The 13286-nt window shown below is 36.2% G+C and overlaps 1 protein-coding gene across 1 annotated transcript in view; it reads left to right on the plus strand.

The window, feature by feature from the left end:
* ARHGAP27 (Rho GTPase activating protein 27) overlaps positions 1 to 13286 on the plus strand; it is a 45309-nt gene that overhangs the window by 28423 nt on the left and 3600 nt on the right. The window contains exons 3-13 of the mRNA XM_087713252.1: positions 3298 to 3714; positions 4018 to 4191; positions 4899 to 5012; positions 5723 to 5790; positions 6946 to 7033; positions 8208 to 8312; positions 8746 to 8844; positions 9875 to 9980; positions 11600 to 11716; positions 12162 to 12260; positions 12526 to 12603. Of these exons, the coding sequence (XP_087569378.1) occupies positions 3298 to 3714; positions 4018 to 4191; positions 4899 to 5012; positions 5723 to 5790; positions 6946 to 7033; positions 8208 to 8312; positions 8746 to 8844; positions 9875 to 9980; positions 11600 to 11716; positions 12162 to 12260; positions 12526 to 12603 (1465 nt within the window). The remainder of the gene's footprint in view (positions 1 to 3297; positions 3715 to 4017; positions 4192 to 4898; positions 5013 to 5722; positions 5791 to 6945; positions 7034 to 8207; positions 8313 to 8745; positions 8845 to 9874; positions 9981 to 11599; positions 11717 to 12161; positions 12261 to 12525; positions 12604 to 13286) is intronic.

The following is a 13286-nucleotide window of genomic DNA, read 5'->3' on the forward strand; positions in this document are numbered from 1 at the left end:
TTGAACTAAATCTCTATGATTACTAGTTAGAGTGACCAAAGATCAAAGATTATTAGTTTAAAACATGTAGAAAGTGGCAGTTTATGTGCTCCCTTACTTGGTCACTGCATTCTGTTCTTAAAGAATATTGGCAAAAAGGAGAAAATTGGCATGCAAAAGGTAAAGGAGAAGGTATAGTTTAAGAGGCTGGTTATCTTTACAGGAAGTAAGAGAAGAAGCAGATTAGTTATTTTGGACTGTCATTCTATGCAAATGAAGAAAAATGAACTCAAGGGGACACTGTTGAACAGTTATACATAACAATCTCAAGTCTGTCGCTCCTGTGTAAAATGTGGAGTCTTCATGCCTTTCTGTCTGTAAATGTGTTTTCCCCAGAACCCAGCTTTTAATGGTAATTCTAAGGGAGAGAAATACTGGCTGTGAGCATATACAGAAAGAAAAAGAGAGAAAATAATGAAATTAGAATGTAAGAATTCCTCCCTTTACCACATGATCAGGTCTTTAAAGGTTTGCAAAATACTTATAAGACACGTACTCCTCAGCAGATTACAGCTGATCTAGACTGGGTTTAAGCAGGAGAGGTTCTAAATATTGCCTTAACCACTCTGTGGCTGAAAAGACATAACCCCTTTTATTATTTTATTTATTTTATTATCAACAGTTGGGTTGCCAAATATCCAAAATTCTTTGAACATACTCTTTTTCTGCCCTAACTTGCTCTTTCAGACCAGGAAGAAAAACTATCCTCTGAAATTGGAGAAAAAAGCAGCAGGCATATAGCAAATAACATTTGGGGGAAAGATGTTCCTGAATATTTCATGCTAAGATGATGATTGACCTCCCACAGCAAGTTGCACTACAAACTATGTCATTCTAGTCTACCATATTGTGCAAATTCAGCCTATTTTTGAATGAATTGAGTGCAGTTTTCTTGACAAGTTTTCAGAACTAGTTTGATGTTATGTCCTTTCTAGAGCTGAGCGAAAGTGGCCCAAGGTCATCCGGTTAGCTTTGTGCCTCAGACTCATGGCCTCTCAGTTTCTTGCCTGATGTCTTAACCCCTGCACTAAACTGGCTTTTCATGCAGTACATAGTCAGGGATAAATGTAAATGTCTACACATATCAAACAAATGCAACAGTCACATAATTTGTGATATATCGTCTTCTGTCCACGTCTGGAATAAGATCCTCTCTGACAGATATTCATTGAAGTAGTAGGTACTATATCTGGGGAAATGTTTCTATGTTCCCTACATTGTAACTTATGAAGACCTGATGAGCCATGGAATTGAGCATTCTGCTTCACTGTGATAGGTTTTCCTTTGGCAGGCAACCCTATCTTGGTAGCACTGAATTGTTGAACAACTTGGATCTATTTTTATCTCCTATCCTCAGTACTTACAAGCCCAAGAATAAACCAGCAACTTCGCCATTCAAATATAGTTCAGAGTTTGTTGGCTTGCTTATTGCTGTTGAAAGCAATTTGTGTCCTCTCTGTATACCAATATATAGCAGAATTGTATTATTTCTCTGTCCAATGTCCATATCAAAAATCTCTAAGCCTTAATTCTCTTATATCCATGACTTTGTGGCTATCTTTGTTAATCTTGATTCACCACTTTAAAAAAAAAAAGCTGTACTCTTTAGTATCTTTTGTTCTATAGATTCGTTCTACTCGGTATTCTCTAAATTGCTAGATTACAATTTTCTTCATTCTCTGCCAGTAGTACAAATTGCCATACTGAGTAAAGATGACTAGGAGAAGAGTTCACCAAATCAAGAATACATTTGGTTGAGGAAGACTGTTCAAGATCCTAAGCAGGGGCTGATCTACACCATAGCCCTCAATGATTTTAGTCACATTAGAAGTTGGTAATCATCATATTAATTCTCACTAAATTAAATTCCAGGGGCTTGAATCTTTCCATTTTTGTTCGTTTGATCTTCATTCTAATCCAGACCAAAAGGTAAACTGTGATTTCAGTTAAACCTCATCTGGGCAGTTTGGTTTATTTATTTATTTTGTCATAATATAAATGGTGGAAAAATATTGAAAGGAAAAGTTTGGGAGAAAAAAGACTTCATGTAGCCAGTTAAATGCTTTCTCATTTCTGACCAGGAAAATAATCTAAATTTCTATTTTCTCTTCTGTATCTCTTTTACATAATGGGTTGTCAACTATGGGAACAGAAGTTCAGCATATCTAAGAACTGGATTTGGCAAGATTGCCATAACACTGCAGTTAATGTAGAAATATACACTTAGTAGATACATATGCAAGATAGAACAATAGAAATTCCAATCTTAGCATCAAAATTGAGTTAAGATCATTTGAAAGAGAGAACTGGAGATCAGAGTTAAAAAGCAGAATCCAGATAAAATATTTTTTGTCCAACTTTTATTTTGGATTTCAAACTTTGCTATAGATCTACAATATGCTTAATGTATAACTAGTATTTACTGGAATTTATCAATCAGTTTGACTGTTTAATAGAGTTGAAGACAGTAGGTGAGAAAACATTGCATCTTTGGCAAAACCATATGGCTGTTCAATGCTCCGTTCCGCACACCTAGGTACTGTTAAAAAACACAAGTACAAAGGTGAAAACGGAGGGGTTGGATGGAAAATACTCCAATGTTACAGAAAATGTTAACTGTCAATTTAAAGATCATCCAAGCTAAAGACAATTGTCATGGTGAAAATAAGGGAAGCTGGAAGAGGTAATCTGTAGATATTACTCTATTTTTGAAATGTTAAAAGGGTACTAATAAAAATGTAATGATTCATAAAAAGAAACAGTGACAGATTTGAGAGGCAGTACATTGCTGGTTTGATTTACTTTTGAGTGAAACAGCAAAAACATTGGAGTGGATGTGTTTAATGAATTGTTCGTTAATATAAAAAGTCAGGCCATTGTAAACAAGGAGCATTACATCTCAAAATAATTATTGACATGATATTTGCCAATATTATTTTCCCCATTTAATAAATCTTGAAGATTAATTTGTACAAATGTCTTTTGGAGCAGAAATACTGAGTATGGAATAATTACATTTTTATATCTTTCCTTAACTTGTATATTATCTGATTTCTTTTGGTCTTTGTTATATTGGCTTTTTTAATGGACTTTATTAGACTATTTTTAATTATTACATTTTTAAGTGTGATTTCATAATATTAGATCCTTAGTAACTAGGCAGGAATTTCTAGAAGTTTAAGCCATTCAGAGAGCTGGTTAAGGGATAGGTTTCATACAATGAGGTGGTTGGATTACTTTTCTTTATTGTTTTCATAGTTGCTTGAAGATGTGGCCACAGATCCAGTATATGTGAACATACAAGAACTTCAGTTGGAGCACAGTACTACCACTGTCAACGATTCCCCATTCCAGTTGTGTCTCAGCAATACTTTAAACAACTGGGAAATTCACACCGACACTGAAAGTGGTCATTTCTTCTATTACAATTCTGCGACTGGTCAGACAACTTGGGAGTCTCCCTTTGGGGCTTCCTTGAATAGTGTGAGTCTTTCCCACTCTCACTGTCCCAGCCCTGACTCATCTGCTGAGTGGAATCAATATGTAGATGAGAATAGTGGGCAAATATTTTTCTATAACGCAGCAACCGGTGAGACTTCGTGGGAGGCACCCCAAGAAATTTTCAATCCTCCAGAGATGCGGCCTTCATTTACTAGGAGATCTCCGAATCGGAGAGTAAGTGGATGAGGAGGTCTATTAAAAACATTAAATACAAAGAAAAATGATAAAATAATAAAGTAAAACAAAATATGTTGTGGTGGGGATTAGGCCCATAACTCATAATTATAACTGGGCTAATACTTGGAGTATATGCAGATATTCTGCTTCTTATTAAAGTCCAGCAGGACCGGGGTCAACTGGATTTTGGGGTGGCTGTTTCATAATTCTCAAGCCTCGGGAAAAGAAAGCTCTCAACTGTTTAAGAAGGAAGAAAAGGTTTTTGTTTATTGATCTCTTTTCCAATATATATTTTTTCAGCCACCAACTCCAGAAACTGACTATCCAAAACTTTCTCCTCGTGAACTTTCTCCAGAGGAAGGTTATTCTCCAGATGGATCCTACAAGCAATTTGACTATGCTGGTATTCCTTCAGCAGACCAGGGTTGTGCTTCCCCTGGCACCCCAGAAACATCGTTTGATGTCCCAGATATGGTAAGAATATCTTGGAAAGACAGAGGGAAATCCAAGGAGGAATTTTCAGACCATGAGAACTATTAAGCAATGGGCTGGCCTACTTCTTGGTACTGTGGATGTTCCATCACTAGAGGTTTTCAAACAAAAGTTGGGAAGCCAGTTGGGCAGATCTGAGGATACTTGCCTTGGGCTAGTGGTTGGACTTGAAGACCTCCAAGGTCGTTCCAATCCTATGATTCTGTGAGTAAAAGATTACTTTTACAATGAGGTGGAGACATTCTAATGGTAGAATCGGAGCTGTTTAAACAATAATGTAGTCAGGTAGAACAAAGGATTTACTCTATAATGTATACCTAGCCATCATAATGTATTCAGAACCCCATGGTTAAGCAAACCGCCATTTGCATCTACGGTATGATCACAGTCACTAAATGAGATGAACACAGTAAAAATGCCAATCTGTAAAACAGATTCTAAAATTTAATCAGTTGGCATACAAATTCCTGCCTAGGACGGGGGTTGGACTAGAAGACCTCCAAGGTCCCTTCCAACTCTGCTATTGTATTGCAAATTCATCTGCTGAAAGTAAGAGGGGGTAAAATGGGTTACTTATTGATAGATGTAAATACAAACTTGAGTGTAATAAAACAGTAGATCATAATCCTGAAGAACTGTGGTATGAGTGCCTGTATGTTGTTTACTGCTGCTAAAATTATTATACTTAGGTGACCACTTCTGGCAATCGCCAGAGCACCAGTAGTGGATCTAGTCGTGGCAGCAGTCCTTTTGCAAGTTGGCCCCCCAGCCAATCAGTTTACCCTGGGTCAAAAGATGAGCAGGTATGGAAGAAAGGGTGTCTGCTTGCTAATGGCAGATCTAAAGTGGTGTTTTGATAAATAAATTAAACGGAGAAGCCAAAGGTTCTCCTGATCCTTTGCATACTTTGAACAAGGAGAACCTTTTGGAAAGATGGAAGGAATGATGGGAGTAGGATGGCCAAAAAGCTGCCACTTTCAAACAGCCACTTAGTTCCTGCAGTTACAGTTTCCACACTGCCCATTTCCTGATCTTATTTCCTTAAATTATAAGCAAGCATTCAAGCCTCACTGCAGTAGAAGAAACTCTAGAATTATTTTCTCTCTAAGGAAGGTGAAAAGAGCTCCTATTTTAATCAGTTTGAAAATGCAAATATAAAATGTCTACCAATTTGGCTCCCAAGTTTTAGTATCTTTCCTACCCCCTGGATTAATTTAGACAATACTTGAGGTATTGTATTGCCTTAATTCCTAGATTTATTTCTTAAATTTACAGTGGCCTAAGCCAAATGAAGATAAGCATGCTTGGGAAGTGAGAGCTTATCCCCCCCCCCAGTGACTTTGGATTTGTTTAGAAGCAATCTTCAATGGTATATAAGGTTGTCGCTATTCAGCTACAACTGTCCCTATCTAATAGCAGTCATCCTTTGCTCTGATAATTAATTTGCTCTGATGATTTTCCCCAGCAACTAGGACAAGATTTAATTGTCATTTCTTTTCCTCCACCTTCCCAGCTGAAATCTCTTGAGAAAGCTGGGATGTTGTATCGGACAAGAACTGCTGATAAAGGGAAACGCCTGAGGTAAGAGGAGCTGTTGTGTATGTTTGTGAACTTAATTTCAGACTTTTCTGATGTAGGGATTCGCAAGAAGGAAGTTTGGAATAGTACTTTTTTTCTTGCTTGGAATTGGAATTACTCTATTAAAAATATAGGTTTTTTTAAAAAAAACTAGAACAATAAGCACTTGCAGTTGTGGAATAGATCAGCTGATGTTGCCTTCTAAGGTCCTGCTTCCTCCTTGTTCAGTCATTCAAAGCCTCTGATCAATAGCAGCCTAGATAACAGATAATTCTTAGGCATTTTAATTCCTTGCCTCTAGAGTGGCATACGTTTTAGCCACTAGTATGAGGAAGACCTGGAAATAAAACCATATTCCTGAGTCACTACTTACAAGGAAAGTAGTGGTAGCCATTGACTCCCCCCCCCATTCCATTCAAAGAAATCTTCCTTAAACATATTAGCATTACCATTGAAATGAAAGGCAAGGTTCTAACCAAAAGTGTGTGGTGGGCATCATAGTTCTGTAAAACTATTTGAAAAATGCAGGCAAGTTAGAGCATCATTCCAAAAACGTAGGCATATTTTTGGGGAGAGAATGCATCACTAATAAATTCACTAACAAATCATTACTAATTAAGTAAAAGTATGCATTTATTTGAATTTAAATAAAGCAAATAATTAGTAAAATTAAAAGCTGCTTTAAACCATGTTGAAAGGGAAGGTGTTTGCCAATTGCCGGTTGCCTTGTTTGGCATGTTTTCAAGAACTAAATGGGTGTACATTCCCCTGAATAAAGGCACTCATTGCAGAAGAGTTACCCACTTCTCAGCTTTTCCACCCACTCCTTTTTTATTTATTTGTGAGCAATTTGGAACTAAATTATTGGCCTGCTAATTCTGTTTCCCTCTCATTCTTCAGCTATATATTGTCTGTCTGTCTTGCATATTTTGAGCCTATTTTTCATGATTGAGTTGATCATAGAGACATACTCCTTTTGTGTGTTGATTATTAAGAGTCATGTGTGCTGAAAAATGATGAGAGAGAGGAAGGGAATATTGATGTCTATGTTTGTATAGTTATACTATTTTTCCTCAAAAACTCTTACTTTTCAGTGTTTATGCCTACCCAGTTAATATTATTCTTTCAATGGTGTGTCCTTTCTTTACCTTCTTTTAGGAAGAACTGGACCTGTGTATGGACGGTCTTGGAAGGTGATGCCTTAATATTTTTCAAGGATTCCAAGCATTCATCTTCCAGCAGTGCAGTAAGTTTTCAGCTTTAGCTTCTTGCTCTGAAATAACCAGCTGATATTATAGTAGCATAGAGAATTGGGGAACAAATTCAAATGTTCAAATACAGTTAATTTAAAAACAGTCTTCTTTTATATGAAGCTGCCCGATTCTTAAGGTATCTTCAGGAGTTTTTTCTTCTCATATCACAGTTGCATTTGGTTAGCAAAAATGCATTTCCAGACTTTGAAATATATGTTTGTCTTTGCGTGTGAATAAAATTTCCATTTGTCTCATATAATTTTTACAAATTAGTTTTTTAAATATGTATGTCCACTCAGAAAAGAACATATGTAATTATGTTAATAATATGGCACAATAGTTAAGAGTAAAGCAAAACTAGTATGAGGAAGATTTGGACAATTACATTGGATATAAAATAATTTTAAAAAATACCAAATTGCTTTGAAGTTCTCTTTCTTGCCTCTTTATCAGATAAAACAATGAGATGATAATAAATTTCATATGAGTCATCCTTATATGGAATTTCAGAAGAAACTTTTTCTCATTTTACACATTTGATTGTTTTTTCTCTCTTTTTTTGGAAACCCTGCAAGTTGTTACTATGGTATGCCCAATTCCTTATTTGCTAAAATTTATTTGATCTTTTAAATGATGACCCTTTTTATCTTTAAATCTATTCCTTGCTTCCTTAAGCATGTTGGAACAATAGGATAAATGTTTTTCATAAACTATGCCAAAAAAGTAACTATCCCATACCTTCTCTCTTATCAAATTAATATTAGTTTGGATGCACTTTTTCCTTATTATTCCCAACCATCTTGCCATTGGTAATGTTAGCTGTGTGATTAGGTATTATTTTAACATTTCTGGAGGACACAATGATAGAGATAGTTGCCTCTGTGAACTTTCATCTCCAACAGTTAAACCTTACTTTAAATTAGAAACTTTTTGTTTTCATTTATATTAACACCAATTGGTTAGAAATATGTATGCATAACTAAAATCTTACTCACACAGCATAGTTTGGCCAAAAATCTGGATGTCGGTGGAAGCAAGATGTTAGTCATAATAAAATAATTTGTATACTGGATAGATTTAATGTGATAAGGGAAGATGGGAGGGCAGTGAATAATGGTTCAATCTAAATATTTGTATTACTTCTACTTTTCTTCTTTGCCCATTTAGAAGTATCCCTCTGTGTTAAGTAGCCCAGAGTTTAGAGTGAATCTTCATGGAGCATCTCTTTCCTGGGCCCACAAAGACAGGTCAAGTAGAAAGAATGTCTTGGAGGTAAGAAATAATGGCCATCATTGTCAAGTATGCCAGAGTTTAGAGAGAAGAAAAAAATTACCCTATTCCTGGACCATATGTGTTATATGTGGCAAAATTAAAAAGCATTTCTCTTATTGACACTCACTGTTTGGGGAAAAATGTTAAGGGACATTAGGCAACCAACTCCTGAACCTATAGTTACGATGGGGAGGGGGGTCTCCAAAGCACCCCATCTTTTATCAGAGCTAGCCTGCTGTTAAAGAATCAGTTTCGTTATTCTTGATATGGATTACTATTATGGAAATGCAATGTGCTTTATCCTAAGTCACTCATAAAATAATGCTAAAAACCTATGAAGACTTGCAAGTGTAGTTTGGTAAATTAGAGCAATTTTCAATGTTTGTGGAGAACAATTTTTAGATATTACATACAAATGCTTGTTTTGTTGTAGCTGAAGACACGGGATGGCTCAGAGTATTTGATCCAACATGATTTGGACTCCATTGCCAGCATGTGGCACAATGCAATTAGTAATAGAATTGGCAAACTGGTATGTCTCTTTTTACTGAATCTATGCTACCCCAAATGAGCCAGAAATCTTTTTCATATACTTTTAGCACAGGGTGGGAGTCATCAAGATGATACGTACAATCCACCTTCACTTAAACTCTCAAAGCAGAGAGATATAGATGTGTTATAGTTCCATATTTAGCCTTTTCAGAGGTTATTAAATTACAGCAATTCTCATAATTGCCTGTGCTAACTGGCATTGCTGGGAGTTGAACCTGGAAGGGTACATATGTCTTACTTCCAACGTACAACATGGTAAAGTTAAAATCTCTGGGTTATTTTTTTTATGTTATGGTTCCTGAATGTAAGTAAATTCCATGCAGATCAGGGGCATTTAAGAGCATCAGAAGGATTTTTTTTAAAAAAAAAAGTTCCCCTATGCCAATGCAGTACAAGTATTTTCTTTCTGTTAGAAAAGCCTTTTCCCCCCACAGTGAACAGTTTTAAATGCTCTGTGGGGGAATACAGCAATTCCTGAGCTTTAAGTCCTGCAAATGTAATCTTGTTTTAAAAAATTTCTTCTTTGTGAGCTCAGACAAAAGGAGAAGGGATGGCAACTGCTAAAAAGTTTCTCCTTTTCTTCAGCAATGAGCAAACTGTTATGACATAAATGTATGGAAAAGTTGTTATTGAACTCAACATACACTCAAACTTTCTTTATGGTTTTTGCACACAGAGTGATGCTTTTTTTCTGCCATAGCTCTGCCTCATGCATGGTGTTTCATGGGAACATCCAGATGACTCTCATTTTCATTTGTAAACCTTCCATATTTTTTAAAAAAAAATAATTTTCCATGCATGACAGAGGAAACCCTTTATTTCTTTTCCTATCCTCTTTCCTTTATATGTTGATCTTTGAATATTTGCTACTACTATCATTGTTGTCTGTCTAAAAAAAGGGGTGGGGGCTATTTACCAATCGCCAGGGGGATTGGCAGTATTAGGATTTCACAGTTCTTCTAGCTTTTTGGCAGGTATGACAATAATTGTTCTGTATTTCTTTCTTTCAGGGTATAGATTTCCCTTTGGAAGAGGAGGATGATAATATAGCAACTGTAAAACACAAGGAACAAACAGGAGGAAACAAAGAGAAAGAAAGTGAAAAAAAGCATCCAGGTCTGTGCTCTGTTGGCAAATGTATGTGAACTGAGTTGACAACAGTGATTCAATATGTGATGAAAACTGAAATGGGAACATCACATATGTTTGTAGATTAAGTAGTTCAACCATACCATAAACATACTTATCCACAGATACTATAATAGTTTTTCAGGATAAGGATTTGTTAATCCCTTTTTTTACCTAAAATACTTAAAGAGGATTTAGTAACCAGGAATCTTTTTTGAGGACTTAAAGTTACCATAAAATTAAAGGTAGTTACTGAATTAGAATTTGCTTGATATTTGTTTTCAACAGTGGACCTTTGTTTTTATTCTGACAAACAATGTTCAAGTTTCACCAATGACAACCTGCAATGCAGGCTGTTTCTTTGTTTTGTCTTGCTTTCAAGAGATTCAGTGGAGAAATAGCAAAAAGCATGATGACCTGTTTTGTAATTTTTTTTTCCTTTTAACTAGGTGAAATTGACAAATATTTCAACTAAATTTCTATTTCAAGTCCAGGTGACAGGAACAACTGTTGTAAAAATTTCTTCAATTTACAGAAGATTTGCCAACAAAAATGAAAGCAATTGGCATTGCTTTCATGAATGGGAAGGGAAAAGAAGTAGGAGACAGAACACCTGACTATTAGTGTGACCAAGGGGAAAAATGTGATAGAAATCCAGAAAGGAATTTTGTAAGCCAGTTTAATTTCCAGCTAGTTTATATACAGATCAGCAGCTGAAGACTGCAATGTGGAAAAGGCTAAGAAGGAGGCTAAAACTGTAGCATGCTAAGCCATACATATTGAAATAGGGTGTGTTTCTTTACAAGGTGTGAAAGGTTTGAATATGAATTAAAAAGAAACAATCCTAGAACGTGAAGATTAAAATAAACACCTAATAGAGCAAACTCTGTTATATAGCTAATATACTTTCTTCTAAATCGGTGGGATGTACAAAAAGTCTAACTCTATACCCATGAAGGGCACAAGGTTAAGGAAGAGTGCCTGCTAGAATTATCTTCAGTATAGTCTGGATCCTTGCAAGTTTTGATTGCACTGCTTGCTCAGAAAAGGAAGAATATTTACATAGAAGATCTCCATATTGATAAGGCTCCTGATGTTTAGGAGGAAGAGAGGCATGTAACTAAAATAAATACAACTAATGGCATTTGTAATAAGTAGCAATCACAATATTTTAAAAGTAATAGTTTTGCCATGCACAACAGTAGAAACACTTTGTTTCCTTTCCTATCCTCTTTCCTTTATATGTTAATGTTTGAAGATTTGTAAAGGTGAATTTTCCTTCAAGCTGAACTTCATTTCTACTTATTTGAATGTACTTCATGAATTTCATAATAGTCTTGGCACAGAGTAGAAAGGCATTTGTGAATTGATTTTATTCTTTCAGCCTAAAAGACTGCACATCCTTCCAAAAGACTTCTTTTTAAAGCAAGTGAACTCCTAGCACACTGTGTAAAAAGCCTCTAAAAATAACCTTGAGGGAGAAACTTACATTTTCTCTTTTTGCTAATTTTTACCCCCTTGAAAGATTCAAGAAACGTTTCAGCATACCTTTAAAACAATGCTCCACTCCCTATTTGACTATTCTAATGCCAGTTGTCTCTTTGCAGCTTTCTGGCACTGTCACAGTTCTGACAGTGATTCCAACAAAATCCGCAATGTGCTCAAGAAATTTCTGCTGAAGCGTCCATCACTACAGTACCTGAGAGACCGAGGCTACATTAAAGGTAAATTCCCGGGAGAGAAAAAAAATGCTGTTTAAAAAATTATCTTGGAGTGCAATCAGGCCCACAGTTGGTTCATCATTTGTTGTCATTTTAAATATTTTTAACATTTAAGTAATAAGGGGCTCAATCAGGGGTGAAATCTAGCAGGTTCTGACAGGTTCTGGACAACTGGTAGTGGAAAATTTGAGTAGTTCAGAGAACCGGCAAATGCCACCTCTGGTTGCCCCCTGAGAGGGGTGAGAATGGGGATTTTGAAGTATCGTTCCCCTGCCACGCTCACCAAGCAACACCCACAGAACCAGTTGAATTGAATTTCACCACTGGGCTCAACCACCACTTGCCAGGGCAATACTGCCATCTAAATGGAAGGATATTCATTTAGAAAACGATATGATCCATCTTTCTTGCCTAAGTTGATATGGGGTTTTTTGTTATTTAAATTCAGATCAGGTATTTGGATGTGCTCTTCAAGTTCTCTGTGATCGTGAAAAGAGTACAGTGCCTAACTTCGTCAGCCAATGCATCACCACTGTGGAGAAAAGAGGTATGCAATACTCTACATTTAACCTAAATTGAAAATCTGAGGCCAGACAGCCCACATCTTCAATTCTATGATGTACATCCATTACACAACTATCAGAAAATCCATAACATTTATATTTACATTCTGATTTTGTGACTCATTAAAAGTTCTGTTGTTTTTTGTACTGAAGCAAAATAAATGCAAAGTGTGAGAAAAGGCCGTTACTTTGCACCTATTTTTCTCTTGTGGAGCTACTGATAATAGCTGCCATTTCTCTATCTCTCAGGTTTGGATATTGATGGGCTTTATCGGATAAGCGGTAACCTGGCTACAATACAAAATTTGCGCTTCAAAGTTGACCATGGTAAGCCACTGTGACTGGGATAGTAAATGGGATAGTTAGTGAGGAATAATGTCCATTGCCTATAGAAGATCCCAAGTTTGTTCATTTTTTGTGGATACTTTCAAGAGTATAGAGTATATATAGTATAGTATATAGTATATAGTATAGTGGACACTTTTAAGAGTATATAAGAGACTTCCTGAAATCTGGACATTGCCTAGAGATGTTGGTATCAACATCTTTGTCAGAATGCCTAATAGAACGAAAGAAATGTTTCCCATCCTACTGTCCCCTCATGGACATACTAGGATGCACAGAGCAGTCCTCAAGGGGTCAAGAATCAACCTCAGTTGACTAAGTTTCTCCCTTGGAGCCACTTTCTCATGTTATGGCATATACTAGATAAAACAAGGTGAGGAATATCTAACTCAGTGTTTTTGAAACATAGCAACTTTTAATATGTGTAGGCGTCAACTGCCAGAATTCCATAGCCAGCAGACTAGGAGTTGAAGTCCACACATCATAAGGTTGTATGCCAAGGTTGAATAACTTTGATCTAAACAGAACTTTCTAATACTAAAACAACAGCTAATCCAAGTTGATGTCTAGATGCAACTGAATTTGAGCTTCCTTCTGAAAGCTAAGTGCATTCTGCTTACGTTTGAGGGAGTTGCCTTTTCTTCTTCAGCATGGTTCTGGAGTAA

This window comes from Thamnophis sirtalis, unplaced genomic scaffold (assembly GCF_051295495.1).
Source record: "Thamnophis sirtalis isolate CommonGarterSnake01/CBP01778 unplaced genomic scaffold, rThaSir2_p1.2 scaffold_4, whole genome shotgun sequence".
NCBI lineage: Eukaryota > Metazoa > Chordata > Lepidosauria > Squamata > Natricidae > Thamnophis > Thamnophis sirtalis.